The sequence below is a fragment of the Salvelinus alpinus genome, chromosome 6, assembly GCF_045679555.1.
Source record: "Salvelinus alpinus chromosome 6, SLU_Salpinus.1, whole genome shotgun sequence".
Classification (NCBI taxonomy): domain Eukaryota; kingdom Metazoa; phylum Chordata; class Actinopteri; order Salmoniformes; family Salmonidae; genus Salvelinus; species Salvelinus alpinus.
The window spans coordinates 11,023,242-11,044,437 of record NC_092091.1 but is presented as its reverse complement, the minus strand read 5'-3'; the positions used below and the strand labels follow the sequence as shown (position 1 = coordinate 11,044,437).

The window sequence follows — 21,196 nt, the reverse complement described above, 5'->3', positions numbered from 1 at the left end:
CTGTAGTCCAGTGTAGGAACCTCCTCCGTGTTGCCGTGTCTGTAGTCCGGTGTAGGAACCTCCTCCGTGTTGCCGTGTCTGTAGTCCGGTGTAGGAACCTCCTCCGTGTTGCCGTGTCTGTAGTCCAGTGTAGGAACCTCCTCTGTGTTGCCGTGTCTGTAGTCCAGTGTAGGAACCTCCTCTGTGTTGCTGTGTCTGTAGTCCAGTGTAGGAACCTCCTCCGTGTTGCTGTGTCTGTAGTCCAGTGTAGGAACCTCCTCTGTGTTGCCGTGTCTGTAGTCCAGTGTAGGAACCTCCTCTGTGTTGCTGTGTCTGTAGTCCAGTGTAGGAACCTCCTCCGTGTTGCTGTGTCTGTAGTCCAGTGTAGGAACCTCCTCCGTGTTGCCGTGTCTGTAGTCCAGTGCTCCACACATTGAATTAGCCTAGTCCCTGTGTTCCTGAAACACACCGTAGCCTAGCAGCTTTCACTTTGTGGACAACCCCCATCCTCCTTGTGTCTCTAATTCTCTTTTCCTCGCTCCTTTCTCTCTCTCTCCTCCTCTTTCCAAAGGGAATCCAGCTTGAATGACACTCGGTATACACCCCCCCCCCCTCGGTTCACTCCTCCCCCCCTCCCCTGGTTCACTCCTCCCCCTCCCCCGGTTCACTCCTCCCCCGGTTCAGCCCCCCCGGGTTCACTCCTCCTCGCTCTGTAACCACCACTGCCATTAACCTCCAGTCATAACGAGGGATTTTAAACTGACCATTAGAATCAGGGACCACTAGCCACATCCATGTGTGTGTTTCTGAACGAGTGCTGTGTTTGTCTGTGATGCATGTCGTTCTGAAAGTTGCCCTCTAATCTCACTACACCTTCGTCCTCTCACTCTTCTCATTCTCTGTGTACTGTATGTAATCTGTATGTAGTCTTCCTGGTTAAACTCGTTGATAATGGTATGGGGATTGCATATTAACCACAATTCAATGCAAATGGCACCTCTTTGACAATAACCAAGGATCAAACACACAGGTCCATGATCTGTGAGGGTTATTGATCTGTGAGGGTTATTGATCTGTGAGGGTTATTGATCTATGTGGGTTATTGATCTGGGAAGGTGCGGGAACGGGGAATCCAAGATCGGTTGTAAAACACAGACTGTATCGCCTATCAAACCCATTTTCACGGGGCTGTCATGTGCTTGGTCTGTACGTTGTGTCAAACCAGATGCTTGTCCCAAGGACTCTTTTCTATTAGAAGAAGGTATGTTTTACATTAGTGACGGATATGCTAAATGATTAGAATTGCCGGAGCATTGAGCAGCAGTAGGTAGCCTATCACTGTCACATCAATGTATCGCAAACCACAGGGGAGGTAGAGATGGTGGGTGGGGTGTTATGCACTTTTACCAAAAGCCTGTCACATCCTGAAGGACAGCGCTGGTATGGCACATAAGGGATTACCAGTAACACAGTGACCGCAGGCTTCCATGGGTCATACACAACAACCCAAAACATGTTTCCAGAAACCAGGCAGCTAGCCTAGCCTAGCCTAGCCTAGCAAAACTCGCTTGGCCTAGCCTGACTGACTGAGCACTTGCTAGCTAGCGTTTGAAGCTGGTCGAAGACCTCTGAACCATGGTTCTGAAATTAAATGTCGTGTCCGATAGGGTCTGAGTCAGTTCCATTTAAAAATTGCCAATTCCATCCAGTAATTAATTGATTTTAGTCCAAGAAAAGTTTTTACATTTTTTTTAATAAGGATATTTAAAATGTACTTCCTAAATTGACAGAGTTCGGATGGAGTTGAGCTCAACGCTGAGCTCTTGACATATGTCACGTGTCTGTAAGGAGTGTGTACTGCCCCTGTATAATGACTGGTTCTTCATTAAGGAGTGTGTACTGCCCCTGTATAATGATGACTGGTGCTTCATTAAGGAGTGTGTACTGCCCCTGTATAATGATGACTGGTTCTTCATTAAGGGTAGATACCTGCCCCTGTATAATGATGCCTGGTTCTTCATTAAGGGTAGATACCTGCCCCTGTATAATGATGACTGGTTCTTCATTAAGGGTGGATACCTGCCCCTGTATAATGATGACTGGTTCTTCATTAAGGGTGGATACCTGCCCCTGTATAATGATGACTGGTTCTTCATTAAGGGTAGATACCTGCCCCTGTATAATGATGACTGGTTCTTCATTAAGGGTAGATACCTGCCCCTGTATAATGATGCCTGGTTCTTCATTAAGGGTAGATACCTGCCCCTGTATAATGATGACTGGTTCTTCATTAAGGGTAGATACCTGCCCCTGTATAATGATGACTGGTGCTTCATTAAGGGTAGATACCTGCCCCTGTATAATGATGCCTGGTTCTTCATTAAGGGTGGATACCTGCCCCTGTATAACGATGACTGGTTCTTCATTAAGGGTAGATACCTGCCCCTGTATAATGATGACTGGTTCTTCATTAAGGGTGGATACCTGCCCCTGTATAATGATGACTGGTTCTTCATTAAGGGTAGATACCTGCCCCTGTATAATGATGACTGGTGCTTCATTAAGGGTAGATACCTGCCCCTGTATAATGATGCCTGGTTCTTCATTAAGGGTAGATACCTGCCCCTGTATAATGATGACTGGTTCTTCATTAAGGGTGGATACCTGCCCCTGTATAATGATGACTGGTTCTTCATTAAGGGTGGATACCTGCCCCTGTATAATGATGACTGGTTCTTCATTAAGGTTAGATACCTCCCCCTGTATAATGATGACTGGTGCTTCATTAAGGGTAGACACCTGCCCCTGTATAATGATGACTGGTTCTTCATTAAGGGTAGATACCTGCCCCTGTATAATGATGCCTGGTTCTTCATTAAGGGTAGATACCTGCCCCTGTATAATGATGACTGGTTCTTCATTAAGGGTGGATACCTGCCCCTGTATAATGATGACTGGTTCTTCATTAAGGGTGGATATCTGCCCCAGTATAATGATGACTGGTTCTTCATTAAGGGTGGATACCTGCCCCTGTATAATGATGCCTGGTTCTTCATTAAGGGTGGATACCTGCCCCTGTATAATGATGACTGGTTCTTCATTAAGGGTGGATACCTACCCCCGTATAATGATGCCTGGTTCTTCATTAAGGGTGGATACCTGCCGCCTGTGTGCGTGTCTCTTCCAGGTACGGCCATTTCTCAGGCATCAACAGGAAGGTGCAGCTCACCTACCTGCCCAACGGACAGCCCAAAGCCTCCAGTGAGGAAGAAGGTAGGGACGAGGAGTCGCAGGCATTCACCATCTCTGCTCATGTTCATGATTAACTTCTTACACATACAGTTGAAGTCGGAAGTTTACATACACCTTAGCCAAATACATTTAAACTCAGTTTTTCACAATTTCTGACATTTAATCCTAGTAAAAATTCCCTGACTTAGGTCAGTTAGGATCACCACTTTATTTTAAGAATGTGAAATGTCAGAATAATAGTAGAGAATTATTTATTTCAGCTTTAATTTCTTTAATCACATTCCCAGTGGGTCAGAAGTTTACACTCAATTCATATTTGGTAGCATTGGCTTTAAATTGTTTAACTTGGGTCAAACGTTTCGGGTAGCCTTCCACAAGCTTCCCACAATAAGTTGGGTGAATTTTGGCCCATTCCTCCTGACAGAGCAGGTGTAACTGAGTCAGGTTTGTAGGCCTCCTTGCTCGCACATGCTTTTTCAGTTCTGCCCACAAATTTTCTATGGGATTGAGGTCAGGGCTTTGTGATGGCCACTCCAATACCTTGACTTTGTTGTCCTTAAGCCATTTTGCCACAACTTTGGAAGTATGCTTGGGGTCATTGTCTATTTGGAAGACAAAGCTTGGTCGCAAATGGAACTTCCTGACTGATGTCTTGAGATGTTGCTTCAATATATCCACATAATTCTCCTGCCTCATGATACCATCTATTTTGTGAAGTGCACCAGTCCCTCCTGCAGCAAAGCACCCCCACAACATGATGCTGCCACCCCTGTGCTTCACATTCTATTTTTGTTTCATCAAACCAGAGGACATTTCTCCAAAAAAGTACGATCTTTATCCCCATGTGCAGTTGCAAACCATAGTCTGGCTTTTTTTATGGCGGATTTGGAGCAGTGGCTTCTTCCTTGCTGAGCGGCCTTTCAGGTTATGTCGATATAGGACTCATTTTACTGTGGATATACATACTTTTTATACCTGTTTCCTCCAGCATCTTCACAAGGTCCTTTGCTGTTGTTCTGGAATTGATTTGCACTTTTTGCACCAAAGTACGTTCATCTCTAATAGACAGAACACCTCTCCTTCCCGAGCGGTATGACGGCTGCGTGGTCCCATAGTGTTTATACTTGCGTACTATTGTTTGTACAGATGAACGTGGTACCTTCAGGCATTTAGAAATTGCTCCCAAGGATGAACCAGACTTGTGGAGGTCTACAAATTATTTTCTGAGGTCTTGGCTGATTTCTTTTGATTTTCCCATGAAAAATCAAAATCAATTTTCCCAAGCAAAGAGGCACTGAGTTTGAAGGTAGGCCTTGAAATACATCCACAGGTACACCTCCAATTGACTCAAATTATGTCAATTAGCCTATCAGAATCTTCTAAAGCCATGACATAATTTTCTGGAATATTTCAAGCTGTTTAAAGGCACATTCAACTTCGTGTATGTAAACTTCTGACCCACTGGAATTGTGATACAGTGAATTAATCTGTCTGTAAACAATTGTTGGAAAAATTACTTGTCATGCACAAAGTAGATGTCCTAACCGACTTGACAAAACTATAGTTTGTTAACAATACATTTGTGGAGTGGTTGAAAAACTAGTTTTAATGACTCCAACCTAAGTGTATGTCATCTTCTGACTTCAAATGTACGTTTAACATGCACATTCTTGGCCTGCAGGAACTAATGCGGTTATTTGTGTGTGTGTGTTCAGAGGGTCCAAAGGAGGGTCCGTCTCTGCTGCTGGTGTTGAAGTGGGGAGGGGAGCTGACCCCGGCAGGCAGGGTACAGGCTGAGGAGCTGGGCAGGGCCTTCCGCTGCATGTACCCTGGAGGTCAAGGTACAGTACTCTACTACTGGATATTCCTACTACCTCTGGTTACACTCCTCACCTCTACACTATATACTACCTCTACACTCCTCACCTCTACACTATATACTACCTCTACACTATATACTACCTCTACACTCCTCACCTCTACACTATATACTACCTCTGGTTACACTCCTCACCTCTACACTATATACTACCTCTACACTATATACTACCTCTACACTATATACTACCTCTGGTTACACTCCTCACCTCTACACTATATACTACCTCTACACTATATACTACCTCTACACTATATACTACCTCTACACTATATACTACCTCTACACTATATACTACCTCTGGTTACACTCCTCACCTCTACACTATATACTACCTCTACACTATATACTACCTCTACACTATATACTACCTCTGGTTACACTCCTCACCTCTACACTATATACTACCTCTGGTTACACTCCTCACCTCTACACTATATACTACCTCTGGTTACACTCCTCACCTTTACACAATTTAGTCAAACCCAAATGATTTGACATCAAACTCAGCTCTGGTCTCAATTGAATTCAGTTGAACTAATGCTCCAAACGTCAGTTGAATTACATGTAGATAACGCTGTAAAGTGTTTGATAAGAAAACTTCCCTTCATATTCTGTCTGTCCACACATACAGTAGCACTTTTCTAGAGCCCTGGGTTTCTCTTCATGAGGTCACATGGTCAGGGAGAACTTGGGACATATTGGTGTGTCCTCTTGGTGGACACACCTTCTCTTTGTGTTTGACATTTTACTCTGTGATTCAACTCTGTGATGCAACTGCTCTGTAACATACAGGGTGTCATTAAAGGGCTTGTTCTAGGTTCAGTGGAAGAGACCCTCAAGCTTCCTGAACAGGGTGTCATTAAAGTGCTTGTTCTAGGTTCAGTGGAAGAGACCCTCAAGCTTCCTGAACCATCTGCCTGCTGCTTTGTCTCTCTTCCTTAATCATATGGACATTCTTAGAAGATGCTCTGTATTGCCAAGATGATCATTAGTCCAACTCAATTCATTACAAAAGTTGTGCAATTTTGTTGCGTGGGCGTACGCAAATGTTTACGTTTATGAGGGAGAAATAGTTGAAGACGCGCATGGAAGACATTGAAACTCATTGCAGGCTTATTAAAAAAAAGTTTACATTTTTTATTGAACCTTTAATTAACTAGCCAAGTCAGTTGAGAACAAATTGGGCCAATTGTTCGACGCCCTGTGGGACTTCCAATCACAGCCGGTTGTGATACAGCCTGGATTCAAACCAGGGTGTCTGTAGCGACGCCTCTAGCACTGAGAGGCAGTGCCTTAGACCGCTGCGCCACTCGGGAGCGTTCATTATGGAATACTATTAAACAACCTACAGGAGGATTCATTATGGAAGACTAGTAAACAACCTGCAGGAGGATTCATTATGGAAGACTAGTAAACAACCTGCAGGAGGATTCATTATGGAAGACTAGTAAACAACCTGCAGGAGGATTCATTATGGAAGACTAGTAAACAACCTGCAGGAGGATTCATTATGGAAGACTAGTAAACAACCTGCAGGAGGATTCATTATGGAAGACTAGTAAACAACCTGCAGGAGGATTCATTATGGAAGACTAGTAAACAACCTGCAGGAGGATTCATTATGGAAGACTAGTAAACAACCTGCAGGAGGATTCATTATGGAAGACTAGTAAACAACCTGCAGGAGGATTCATTATGGAAGACTAGTAAACAACCTGCAGGAGGATTCATTATGGAAGACTAGTAAACAACCTGCAGGAGGATTCATTATGGAAGACTAGTAAACAACCAGCAGGAGGATTCATTATGGAAGACTAGTAAACAACCTGCAGGAGGATTCATTATGGAAGACTAGTAAACAACCTGCAGGAGGATTCATTATGGAAGACTAGTAAACAACCCGCAGGAGGATTCATTATGGAAGACTAGTAAACAACCAGCAGGAGGATTCATTATGGAAGACTAGTTAACAACCTGCAGGAGGATTCATTATGGAAGACTAGTTAACAACCTGCAGGAGGATTCATTATGGAAGACTAGTGAACAACCTGCAGGAGGATTCATTATGGAAGACTAGTAAACAACCAGCAGGAGGATTCATTATGGAAGACTAGTAAACAACCTGCAGGAGGATTCATTATGGAAGACTAGTAAACAACCAGCAGGAGGATTCATTATGGAAGACTAGTAAACAACCTGCAGGAGGATTCATTATGGAAGACTAGTAAACAACCAGCAGGAGGATTCATTATGGAAGACTAGTTAACAACCTGCAGGAGGATTCATTATGGAAGACTAGTTAACAACCTGCAGGAGGATTCATTATGGAAGACTAGTTAACAACCTGCAGGAGGATTCATTATGGAAGACTAGTTAACAACCTGCAGGAGGATTCATTATGGAAGACTAGTGAACAACCTGCAGGAGGATTCATTATGGAAGACTAGTGAACAACCTGCAGGAGGATTCATTATGGAAGACTAGTAAACAACCTGCAGGAGGATTCATTATGGAAGACTAGTAAACAACCTGCAGGAGGATTCATTATGGAAGACTAGTAAACAACCTGCAGGAGGATTCATTATGGAAGACTAGTAAACAACCTGCAGGAGGATTCATTATGGAAGACTAGTAAACAACCTGCAGGAGGATTCATTATGGAAGACTAGTAAACAACCTGCAGGAGGATTCATTATGGAAGACTATTAAACAACCTGCAGGAGGATTCATTATGGAAGACTAGTAAACAACCTGCAGGAGGATTCATTATGGAAGACTAGTAAACAACCTGCAGGAGGATTCATTATGGAAGACTAGTAAACAACCTGCAGGAGGATTCATTATGGAAGACTAGTAAACAACCTGCAGGAGGATTCATTATGGAAGACTAGTAAACAACCTGCAGGAGGATTCATTATGGAAGACTAGTAAACAACCTGCAGGAGGATTCATTATGGAAGACTAGTAAACAACCTGCAGGAGGATTCATTATGGAAGACTATTAAACAACCTGCAGGAGGATTCATTATGGAAGACTAGTAAACAACCTGCAGGAGGATTCATTATGGAATTTCCCAGGTCTTTAGTGGTTTATGATTTCAACCTCATTACATGAACCATATTTCATCCCAGGTATGAGATGCGAAGGACTGTTTCCTTTTCAGGCGAACAGAATCCCGAGTGGCGCAGCGGTCTAAGACAGTGCATCTCAGTGCAAGAGGCATCACTACAGTCCCTGGTTCGAATCCAGGCTCTATCATAGCCGGCCGTGATTGGGAGTCCCATAGGGTGGCGCACAATTGGCCCAGCGTTGTCCGGGGTAGGCAGTCATTGCAAATAAGAATTTGTTCTTAACTGACTTGCCTAGTTAAATAAAAAGAAATCTTTTTGAATCACCAAATAACCAATGTTACCTACCTCATCAACTTTTTGCAGAGTCTGTGCCGTTGCGTAGGTGGGTACCCTTTCTTCGCGCTTTACCTTCATCTGATATCCTGCAAGCCTGATGTTCCTTCCTCTGTGATGTTCCTTCCTCTGTGATGTTCCTTCCTTCTCTGATGTCCTGTAAGCCTGATGTTCCTTCCTCTGTGATGTTCCTTCCTCTGTGATGTTCCTTCCTCTGTGATGTTCCTTCCTTCTCTGATGTCCTGTAAGCCTGATGTTCCTTCCTCTGTGATGTTCCTTCCTCTGTGATGTTCTTTCCTTCTCTGATGTCCTGTAAGCCTGATGTTCCTTCCTCTGTGATGTTCCTTCCTCTGTGATGTTCCTTCCTCTGTGATGTTCCTTCCTCTGTGATGTCCTGCAAGGCTGATGTTCCTTCCTCTGTGTTTTTAACTCTGAAGGGGACTACGCTGGTTTCCCTGGCTGTGGTCTGCTCCGTTTACACAGCACCTACCGCCACGACCTCAAGATCTACGCCTCAGACGAAGGCCGTGTTCAGATGACCGCTGCCGCTTTTGCCAAGGTGCGTGCGTACGTCTGTAGATGTTTCAGTATACGTGTGTACAGTATGTGTCAATATATCTCCAACCCTGCATAGATCAACCATTTCTGTGCACAGTACGTGTGAACATATGTGTATATCTCTTAACTGTGTGTGTGTGTGTGTGTGTGTAGGGTCTGCTGGCTCTGGAGGGAGAGTTGACACCCATCCTGGTGCAGATGGTGAAGAGTGCCAACATGAACGGCATGCTGGACAGCGACAGTGAGTCTCTGACCGACTGCCAGCAGAGGGTGAAGGTACGGCTCCATGAGATCATGCAGAAAGACCAGGACTTCACTGAGGACGACTACCAAAAGGTACAGTCAGCAGACCCTTTCACCTAGACCACTACTAACCACCCAATCGGGGTTGGGGAAAAACCAGAGGCAGGAAAGCCCTGTTTGAAATGGTTAATAACACTTGACTCACTGCATGCAATTCCTTATGTTGTTATAACCACGAATGAGCTTATAATGTCTCATAACGCTTTCAACTAAGAATCATTGAGATATTAAGACATGTCATTTACAAGTTTTACAATGCATTATAATATACATTATTATAATAATACAGTAACTGCCTCCAATGTATTTTACCTGTGGGGTTTGAGTAGAGAAATGGTCACCCAAATTAACACTCTGTTTCACTGGTGGGAGGCTCCATCGACAATTCCATCAAGTCTTTCAGTATTCTTGAGATTAAAAACAATGTTTCCTAGTCATTCCTTACCATGACATCTCTGTCAATCTCCAGATAAGAGTTTCGCATTTCATCACTGGTTGTTATGGATACCAACGTTGGCGTTACACCGTTCCATTACGTTCTGCACTATTGGTACCACTGTAATAAAGTGGGACTGTTACCATGTGTTGCAGCTGGCCCCTACAGGCAGCCCCTCCCTGGTCACCTCTATGAAGACCATAGGGAACCCAGTGAGGACGTGTGACCAGGTCTACGCCCTCATCCAGAGCCTCACCTCTCAGATCCGCAGGAGGCTGGAGGACCCCAAATCTGCAGGTATGTATCTGTAAACTAAGTCCTGTCCTGTTCCCAGACCTGCAGCTGTAACTGTAAGCTATGTCCTGTCCTGTTCCCAGACCTGCAGATGTACCTGTAAGCTATGTCCTGTCCTGTTCCCAGACCTGCAGCTGTACCTGTAAGCTATGTCCTGTCCTGTTCCCAGACCTGCAGCTGTACCTGTAAGCTATGTCCTGTCCTGTTCCCAGACCTGCAGCTGTACCTGTAAGCTATGTCCTGTCCTGTTCCCAGACCTGCAGCTGTACCTGTAAGCTATGTCCTGTCCTGTTCCCAGACCATTAGCTGTACCTGTAAGCTAAGTCCTGTCCTGTTCCTAGACCATTAGCTGTACCTGTAAGCTAAGTCCTGTTCCCAGACCTGCAGCTGTACCTGTAAGCTAAGTCCTGTTCCCAGACCTGCAGCTGTACCTGTAAGCTATGTCCTGTACTGTTCCCAGATCTGCAGCTGTACCTGTAAGCTAAGTCCTGTTCCCAGACCCGCAGCTGTACCTGTAAGCTAAGTCCTGTTCCCAGATCTGCAGCTGTACCTGTAAGCTAAGTCCTGTTCCCAGATCTGCAGCTGTACCTGTAAGCTAAGTCCTGTTCCCAGACCTGCAGCTGTACCTGTAAGCTATGTCCTGTACTGTTCCCAGATCTGCAGCTGTACCTGTAAGCTAAGTCCTGTTCCCAGACCCGCAGCTGTACCTGTAAGCTAAGTCCTGTTCCCAGATCTGCAGCTGTACCTGTAAGCTAAATCCTGTTCCCAGATCTGCAGCTGTACCTGTAAGCTAAGTCCTGTTCCCAGATCTGCAGCTGTACCACAGCGAGACCCTGGAGCTGATGCTGCAACGCTGGTCCAAGCTGGAAAGGGACTTCCGGAATAAGAGCGGCCGCTACGACATCAGTAAGATCCCGGACATCTACGACTGTGTGAAGTACGACACACAGCACAACGCCACGCTGGACCTAGAGGACACACTGGAGCTGTTCAGGCTGTCCCGTGCCCTGGCCGACATCGTCATACCTCAGGTGAGGGGAAGACATTATTTATATCTATCACACACACATACGTTTACCTACTTAAGTGGGGACTATAGCTGTCGTATAGTCCTACTGGGGCTATAGCGTAGTGTAGACCTACTAAGTGGGAATTATGGCTGTAGTGTAGACCTACTATGTGGGGACTATGGCTGTAGTGTAGACCTACTATGTGAGGACTATGGCTGAAGTGTAGACCTACTATGTGGGGACTATGGCTGAAGTGTAGACCTACTATGTGGGGACTATGGCTGAAGTGTAGACCTACTGGGACTATGGCTGTAGTGTAGACCTACTGGGACTATGGCTGAAGTGTAGACCTACTATGTGGGGACTATGGCTGTAGTGTAGACCTACTATGTGGGGACTATGGCTGAAGTGTAGACCTACTGGGACTATGGCTGTAGTGTAGACCTACTGGGACTATGGCTGAAGTGTAGACCTACTATGTGGGGACTATGGCTGTAGTGTAGACCTACTATGTGGGGACTATGGCTGAAGTGTAGACCTACTGGGACTATGGCTGTAGTGTAGACCTACTGAGACTATGGCTGTAGTGTAGACCTACTGGGACTATGGCTGTAGTGTAGACCTACTGGGACTATGGCTGTAGTGCAGACCTACTGGGACTATGGCTGTAGTGCAGACCTACTGGGACTATGGCTGTAGTGTAGACCTACTGGGACTGTGGCTGTAGTGTAGACCTACTGGGACTATGGCTGTAGTGCAGACCTACTGGGACTATGGCTGTAGTGTAGACCTACTGGGACTATGGCTGTAGTGTAGACCTACTATGTGGAGACTATGGCTGTAGTGTAGACCTACTGGGACTATGGCTGAAGTGTAGACCTACTGGGACTATGGCTGAAGTGTAGACCTACTATGTGGGGACTATGGCTGTAGTGTAGACCTACTATGTGGGGACTATGGCTGAAGTGTAGACCTACTGGGACTATGGCTGTAGTGTAGACCTACTGAGACTATGGCTGTAGTGTAGACCTACTGGGACTATGGCTGTAGTGTAGACCTACTGGGACTATGGCTGTAGTGCAGACCTACTGGGACTATGGCTGTAGTGTAGACCTACTGGGACTGTGGCTGTAGTGTAGACCTACTGGGACTATGGCTGTAGTGCAGACCTACTGGGACTATGGCTGTAGTGCAGACCTACTGGGACTATGGCTGTAGTGTAGACCTACTATGTGGAGACTATGGCTGTAGTGTAGACCTACTATGTGGAGACTATGGCTGTAGTGTAGACCTACTGGGACTATGGCTGTAGTGTAGACCTACTGGGACTGTGGCTGTAGTGTAGACCTACTATGTGGAGACTATGGCTGTAGTGTAGACCTACTGGGACTATGGCTGTAGTGTAGACCTACTGGGACTATGGCTGTAGTGTAGACCTACTGGGACTATGGCTGTAGTGTAGACCTACTATGTGGAGACTATGGCTGTAGTGTAGACCTACTATGTGGAGACTATGGCTGTAGTGTAGACCTACTGGGACTATGGCTGAAGTGTAGACCTACTGGGACTATGGCTGTAGTGTAGACCTACTAAGTGGAGACTATGGCTGTAGTGTAGACCTACTGGGACTATGGCTGTAGTGCAGACCTACTGGGACTATGGCTGTAGTGCAGACCTACTGGGACTATGGCTGTAGTGTAGACCTACTGAGACTATAGCTGTAGTGCAGACCTACTGGGACTATGGCTGTAGTGCAGACCTACTGGGACTATGGCTGTAGTGTAGACCTACTGGGACTATGGCTGTAGTGTAGACCTACTGGGACTATGGCTGTAGTGTAGACCTACTGGGACTATGGCTGTAGTGTAGACCTACTGGGACTATGGCTGTAGTGCAGACCTACTGAGACTATGGCTGTAGTGTAGACCTACTGAGACTATAGCTGTCTTTTCAGAAAATGATCAACAGAAGTAAAAACTTGAGTTGAAGCTTATATTTTTTGAGCATGTTTGTCTCTCTCTAGGAGTATGGCATCAATAAGGCAGAGAAGATGGACATTGCCCAGGCCTACTGCCTGCCCCTGATGAAGAAGATTCAGCTGGACCTGCAGAGGACCCACGAGGACGAGGCCGTCAATAAGCTGCACCCACTGTGAGTTGCAGTGCCACCTGTATGATGCAGGGCGATATATCAAATTAATCTGAATTAATGTTTTAGCGCGATGTTCGAAATGCCTGTATCGCTAGAATCGAGGTTTACATTTTTTTTTTCTTTTGGGGGATTTATTTTTTATTTTTGGCGTCGTCTCCTTCGTGCCTTCTGACTGTGCTGTGTGCACTGTTTACCTTTACCAGTCGCACAGACACCAAGCCCCTCCCCCCGGACACCAAGCACCACCTTCTGTGAGCCTTCCCGCTCGCCCACAGACACCAAGCCCCTTCCCCCGGACACCAAGCACCACCTTCTGTGCACTGTGAGCCTTCCCGCTCGCCCACAGACACCAAGCCCCTTCCCCCGGACACCACCTTCTGTGCACTGTGAGCCTTCCCACTCGCTCACAGACACCAAGCCCCTCCCCCCTGACACCAAGCCCCCCCCCCCCCCCCCCCCCGGACACCAAGCACCACCTTCTGTGCACTGTGAGCCTTCCCGCTCGCCCACAGACACCAAGCCCCTTCCCCCGGACACCACCTTCTGTGCACTGTGAGCCTTCCCACTCGCTCACAGACACCAAGCCCCTCCCCCCTGACACCAAGCCCCCCCCCCCCCCCCCCCCCCGGACACCAAGCACCACCTTCTGTGCACTGTGAACCTTCCCACTCGTCCACAGACACCAAGCCCCTGCCACTCACAACAACAAAGACTGAAAATGTCACTAGTTTCAACTAAGTTTTTTTTTCAACTCTCTATTTTACTGTAATGGAGGAGAACTTAACCTTTGTAACAATCTGTTTCATGTCTCATCTCTCCCAAAATTTACAGCAGAACAGACCCTACTAAGAAAATAAATATATACTGTACCGTGATCGGCCATGAGTTTGTGAGAAAATCGAGATATGATTTTTAGGCTATATCGCCCAGCCCTACATACCACTGCCCAGTTCTTAGTAGACCCTGTTACAATGATGGCATACCACTGAGTTGAGCCACTGTCCCAGGACCAGTTCTTAGTAGACCCTGTTACAATGATGGCATACCACTGAGTTGAGCTACTGTCCCAGGACCAGTTCTTAGTAGACCCTGTTACAATGATGGCATACCACTGAGTTGAGCCACTGTCCCAGGACCAGTTAACCCTCCCCTGAAGTCTCCCCTAGAGCCCCAGTGAGTGATCACCCATTTGTCTTTCATTCCCTCTGGTGTTCCAGGTACTCACGGGGGGTCATGTCTCCGGGGCGCCACGTCAGGACCCGTCTCTATTTCACCAGCGAAAGCCACGTCCACTCACTGCTCAGCATCTTCCGCTACGGGGGATTACTGGATGTAAGTATATTGGTCCCAGATCTGTTTGGCACGACAATGATCATAGGTCAAGGTGTTGGCAAGATGGCACAAACAGATCTGGGAAAGTACCAATTGTGATTTAGACGTGGTCGTGAATATTGCAGACTTGGGTTCACATACTATTTTTTAGTTTGTTTTGCAGTTGTCTCATATAGGCTAAATGAATCGGCAGGATCCAGATATCTCTGGTTGTTGTGTGTGTGTGGCAGGAAGTGAAGGACCAGCAGTGGAAACAGGCCATGGATTACCTCAGTGCCGTCTCTGAACTCAACTACATGACCCAGATAGTCATCATGCTGTATGAGGATAACAACAAGGTCAGTTAGGTCTCTCTGTCTCTACATTCAGATAGTCATCATGCTGTATGAGGATAACAACAAGGTCAGTTAGGTCTCTGTCTCTACATTCAGATAGTCATCATGCTGTATGAGGATAACAACAAGGTCAGTTAGGTCTCTCTGTCTCTACATTCAGATAGTCATCATGCTGTATGAGGATAACAACAAGGTCAGTTAGGTCTCTCTGTCTCTACATTCAGATAGTCATCATGCTGTATGAGGATAACAACAAGGTCAGTTAGGTCTCTGTCTCTACATTCAGATAGTCATCATGCTGTATGAGGATAACAACAAGGTCAGTTAGGTCTCTCTGTCTCTACATTCAGATAGTCATCATGCTGTATGAGGATAACAACAAGGTCAGTTAGGTCTCTGTCTCTACATTCAGATAGTCATCATGCTGTATGAGGATAACAACAAGGTCAGTTAGGTCTCTGTCTCTACATTCAGATAGTCATCATGCTGTATGAGAATAACAACAAGGTCAGTTAGGTCTCTCTGTCTCTACATTCAGATAGTCATCATGCTGTATGAGGATAACAAAAGGTCAGTTAGGTCTCTCTGTCTCTACATTCAGATAGTCATCATGCTGTATGAGGATAACAACAAGGTCAGTTAGGTCTCTCTGTCTCTACATTCAGATAGTCATCATGCTGTATGAGGATAACAACAAGGTCAGTTAGGTCTCTGTCTCTACATTCAGATAGTCATCATGCTGTATGAGGATAACAACAAGGTCAGTTAGGTCTCTCTGTCTCTACATTCAGATAGTCATCATGCTGTATGAGGATAACAACAAGGTCAGTTAGGTCTCTCTGTCTCTACATTCAGATAGTCATCATGCTGTATGAGGATAACAACAAGGTCAGTTAGGTCTCTGTCTCTACATTCAGATAGTCATCATGCTGTATGAGGATAACAACAAGGTCAGTTAGGTCTCTGTCTCTACATTCAGATAGTCATCATGCTGTATGAGGATAACAACAAGGTCAGTTAGGTCTCTCTGTCTCTACATTCAGATAGTCATCATGCTGTATGAGGATAACAACAAGGTCAGTTAGGTCTCTCTGTCTCTACATTCAGATAGTCATCATGCTGTATGAGGATAACAACAAGGTCAGTTAGGTCTCTGTCTCTACATTCAGATAGTCATCATGCTGTATGAGGATAACAACAAGGTCAGTTAGGTCTCTCTGTCTCTACATTCAGATAGTCATCATGCTGTATGAGGATAACAACAAGGTCAGTTAGGTCTCTCTGTCTCTACATTCAGATAGTCATCATGCTGTATGAGGATAACAACAAGGTCAGTTAGGTCTCTGTCTCTACATTCAGATAGTCATCATGCTGTATGAGGATAACAACAAGGTCAGTTAGGTCTCTGTCTCTACATTCAGATAGTCATCATGCTGTATGAGGATAACAACAAGGTCAGTTAGGTCTCTCTGTCTCTACATTCAGATAGTCATCATGCTGTATGAGGATAACAAAAGGTCAGTTAGGTCTCTCTGTCTCTACATTCAGATAGTCATCATGCTGTATGAGGATAACAAAAGGTCAGTTAGGTCTCTCTGTCTCTACATTCAGATAGTCATCATGCTGTATGAGGATAACAACAAGGTCAGTTAGGTCTCTCTGTCTCTACATTCAGATAGTCATCATGCTGTATGAGGATAACAACAAGGTCAGTTAGGTCTCTGTCTCTACATTCAGATAGTCATCATGCTGTATGAGGATAACAACAAGGTCAGTTAGGTCTCTCTGTCTCTACATTCAGATAGTCATCATGCTGTATGAGGATAACAACAAGGTCAGTTAGGTCTCTCTGTCTCTACATTCAGATAGTCATCATGCTGTATGAGGATAACAACAAGGTCAGTTAGGTCTCTGTCTCTACATTCAGATAGTCATCATGCTGTATGAGGATAACAACAAGGTCAGTTAGGTCTCTGTCTCTACATTCAGATAGTCATCATGCTGTATGAGGATAACAACAAGGTCAGTTAGGTCTCTCTGTCTCTACATTCAGATAGTCATCATGCTGTATGAGGATAACAACAAGGTCAGTTAGGTCTCTCTGTCTCTACATTCAGATAGTCATCATGCTGTATGAGGATAACAACAAGGTCAGTTAGGTCTCTGTCTCTACATTCAGATAGTCATCATGCTGTATGAGGATAACAACAAGGTCAGTTAGGTCTCTCTGTCTCTACATTCAGATAGTCATCATGCTGTATGAGGATAACAACAAGGTCAGTTAGGTCTCTCTGTCTCTACATTCAGATAGTCATCATGCTGTATGAGGATAACAACAAGGTCAGTTAGGTCTCTGTCTCTACATTCAGATAGTCATCATGCTGTATGAGGATAACAACAAGGTCAGTTAGGTCTCTGTCTCTACATTCAGATAGTCATCATGCTGTATGAGGATAACAACAAGGTCAGTTAGGTCTCTCTGTCTCTACATTCAGATAGTCATCATGCTGTATGAGGATAACAAAAGGTCAGTTAGGTCTCTCTGTCTCTACATTCAGATAGTCATCATGCTGTATGAGGATAACAACAAGGTCAGTTAGGTCTCTCTGTCTCTACATTCAGATAGTCATCATGCTGTATGAGGATAACAACAAGGTCAGTTAGGTCTCTGTCTCTACATTCAGATAGTCATCATGCTGTATGAGGATAACAACAAGGTCAGTTAGGTCTCTGTCTCTACATTCAGATAGTCATCATGCTGTATGAGGATAACAACAAGGTCAGTTAGGTCTCTCTGTCTCTACATTCAGATAGTCATCATGCTGTATGAGGATAACAACAAGGTCAGTTAGGTCTCTCTGTCTCTACATTCAGATAGTCATCATGCTGTATGAGGATAACAACAAGGTCAGTTAGGTCTCTGTCTCTACATTCAGATAGTCATCATGCTGTATGAGGATAACAAAAGGTCAGTTAGGTCTCTGTCTCTACATTCAGATAGTCATCATGCTGTATGAGGATAACAACAAGGTCAGTTAGGTCTCTCTGTCTCTACATTCAGATAGTCATCATGCTGTATGAGGATAACAACAAGGTCAGTTAGGTCTCTGTCTCTACATTCAGATAGTCATCATGCTGTATGAGGATAACAACAAGGTCAGTTAGGTCTCTCTGTCTCTACATTCAGATAGTCATCATGCTGTATGAGGATAACAACAAGGTCAGTTAGGTCTCTGTCTCTACATTCAGATAGTCATCATGCTATATGAGGATAACAACAAGGTCAGTTAGGTCTCTCTGTCTCTGTCTGTGTAGTTTAACATCATTTTTCATGTTTTGTTTCTCTGTGTATGTGTTGATCAGGACCCCGGCTCAGAGGAGCGTTTCCACGTGGAGCTCCACTTCAGTCCCGGGGTGAAGGGCTGTGAGGACGAGGAGAACGTCCCTCTGGGCTTTGGCTTCCGCCCAGCCTCCGCTGAGGTGTGTGGTGTCCGTGTGTGTGGTGTCCGTGTGTGTCCACAACCCCCGTTAACGGACTCTTTGATCCAATCCAGAATCAGGAGAAGCAGACCAACCAAGGCAGTCTGGAGGACCTATCACAGGACGAGACTGACCAGGCCCTGTCGCTCTCTGAGCCAATCGGCATCAAAAGATCCACCATGATCCGCAACCGCAAGACTGGCTCCATGGAGGTAGCTGACAAGGGTCATGTCCATTACTGTGCGTCCTCTCTAACCCTAGCATGACCCTAGCCCTCTCTCCCACATTCAGTACAGTCCACTTCTGAACCACAGGCATAGCGTGAATCTGTTCAGATATTGAGTCTTTAGGATAGACCTGATTTTTCTAAGACGGATGTTCATAGGTACCAAATAATAGAATGGAAAAAATAATTTGAAACAGAGAGCGACTTACCTGGACCAAACATCTGTTTTCCGTTGCGAAACGTTTTTAAACGTTTTTGTTGTGTAGCCTGATGAACAACATCCAGGTGTCTGTGTGCACTTTGCAACCTCATCTCAGATCACGTAGTCTTTGTACTATGTCCCTATTAGTGATGATTATTCACAGTGGTGGGAAAAGTACCCAATTTGTCATACTTGAGTAAAAAAATAAAGATACCTTAATACAAAATGACAAGTAAAAGTAACCCAGTAAAATACTACTTGAGTACAAGTCTAAAAGTATCTTGTTTTAAATGTACTTAAAGGAAAGGTTCACCCATTTTGAATGTTATATTGTTTTTGTGCATCTCTGAGTGATGTTCAATCGATCCCCTGGGTCATTTCACGGTTTTCATGTGTATCTGAGTTATTGGCGTTCAAGCAGGTAGAAATCCGTCCGGTATGACATAGCACAGTGGTAAAGTCTCTCTCACTAAACTGGAAGTTCATTGGAATACAACATTTTTTAGATCGTGAAAACGTCTATCATACATGTCAGATTTCAATTCTGTCCAATGTCGTAACTCGGTAGGATGTCTTCTCTCGGATGACAGCCGTCGATCATATTTTTGCCATTTTCCTACCTGGAGAAATGTGTAATTTAACCGAGGGTCTAGCACATTTCTCCTATTTGTCTCCCTCTTTAGACCAAGGTGCATTGCATGGTGCCGTTACCAGAGATATTATCCAAAGAAGATAGGAATCGAATGAATAAAGGGACTTAAACACCCCCACCCAGCAGACTATCGACCAATCGCATTCACGTTGTCATGCTGCGGTTGCTAAGCTAATCGTAACGCAATCCCTTCTCAAAATCAGTGTATATGTCGAGAAACGTGCCTATTTTCCTCAAACGACATAATGTCTCAATTCCAAAGCTGTCTGATACTACAGATCAGGGGCGTAGCCAGATCATTTTTGGGGGTTTAGGCCAAGACCAATTTGGATAGGCATTTTTTCTACTTGTTTATTACATTTATTTTGCGATGTGCACCGTATATTATTTCATAATACAATCATTTTATACTAGTGCATAGTACTAGGAGCAACCTCGTTACATATACTAATAATTACCCATCCCAGCATATTAAAATAAGACTAACTTTAGACCAGTTGCCAATTTGCCAACAACATAAAACTCATCTTCAGACGCACTTTAATCTCGATGGGCAAACAAGCCTATATTTGATGTTACCATTTATAGCACGGCGGACAGTAGTACTATAAAAAGGTACCTTACCTTTAGTAGACGTATCAATAAGTCGTGACCTACATCACAAGGTGCAGACGGCGAGGCTTTCAGTTGAATATGGTGATGATTTCATCATAATCCAATGTATCTGTCAATTCACACTCAAAAGACAGAAAACTGAAGTGGTTCAGCCGGGCGCTTGTCACTGATGTGCGAAGACGATTTTTTATCCTAGTTGTTGTTGAGAAAAGTCTCTCCACACTGCATGATGTCATTGGAAGTGTGACAATGATCCTTAACAGAGTTTATATTAGGGAACATATCATCAGGGCAGCTGTCAAGTACACTCATTATGGAGGAAAAGTCACTCTTTCCCATGTTCATTATGCATCTCAACTGCTGAATAAAAACAGTGAATTCAGCATCCTCAATTGATATCGCATGTGGTCTTCAGCTGCTCTTTAAGGCCGCAGGTTTGGGATTCTTTGGAAAAGGAGGCTGCCGCTTGCATGATCCCATAAGTGTCTTCTTGAAATCTTGAGTTCAACTCAGTAATCTGTCTGTCTAGAATATTGTTCCAAAGTTGCCTCAGGTCACTGTCACTCTTAATGGTGGATGTTTTCCCTAATGGAGTTGTGACAACACTGTCTGACAATTTTACAGGCAGTTTTCACTGCCATGATGAGCTCACATCCCAATTACTAATAATCATTCTTAATCATCATCTCTTCAGTTAGCTTGAGAACTTTATCAGTCTCCCCCTGAGTTTTCTCTGAATGTAGAAAATCTGCTTTTGAGGATTTCAATTAAACCAATACAGTCCGTCACGGATCATGTAGAGCTTTGTAATCCCTTCGTCGCAAAATCACTAATGTCAAAACAATTTTACTAAAACGTGACTAACAGGAATAAAAACGTCTTGTTCTGGATTTGTTGTAAGAGGGCATCGGCTTCTAATTTGGTTTGTCCACAAGCCTCTGAAAACTCTGCAAGAACGTCTAAAAATGACATCTAGCAGTTAACAGCACTTTACTCACAGACCCTGATTTTGAACTCCACCGTGGATCTTTCTAGCTCGATACATGAGTCTAATGGGGATGCAACTCTTTCTGTACTTCTATGA

General features: G+C 44.6%; 1 protein-coding gene across 1 annotated transcript in view; it reads left to right on the top strand.

Annotated features, from left to right (window-relative positions):
* LOC139578130 (inositol hexakisphosphate and diphosphoinositol-pentakisphosphate kinase 1-like) overlaps positions 1-21,196 on the top strand; it is a 70,141-nt gene that overhangs the window by 23,845 nt on the left and 25,100 nt on the right. Inside the window, 11 exon segments of the mRNA XM_071405375.1 lie at positions 3,167-3,252; positions 4,947-5,072; positions 8,956-9,077; positions 9,230-9,412; positions 9,971-10,112; positions 10,917-11,140; positions 13,143-13,270; positions 14,488-14,602; positions 14,833-14,940; positions 18,301-18,417; positions 18,492-18,629. Coding sequence (XP_071261476.1) covers positions 3,167-3,252; positions 4,947-5,072; positions 8,956-9,077; positions 9,230-9,412; positions 9,971-10,112; positions 10,917-11,140; positions 13,143-13,270; positions 14,488-14,602; positions 14,833-14,940; positions 18,301-18,417; positions 18,492-18,629 — 1,489 coding nt within the window.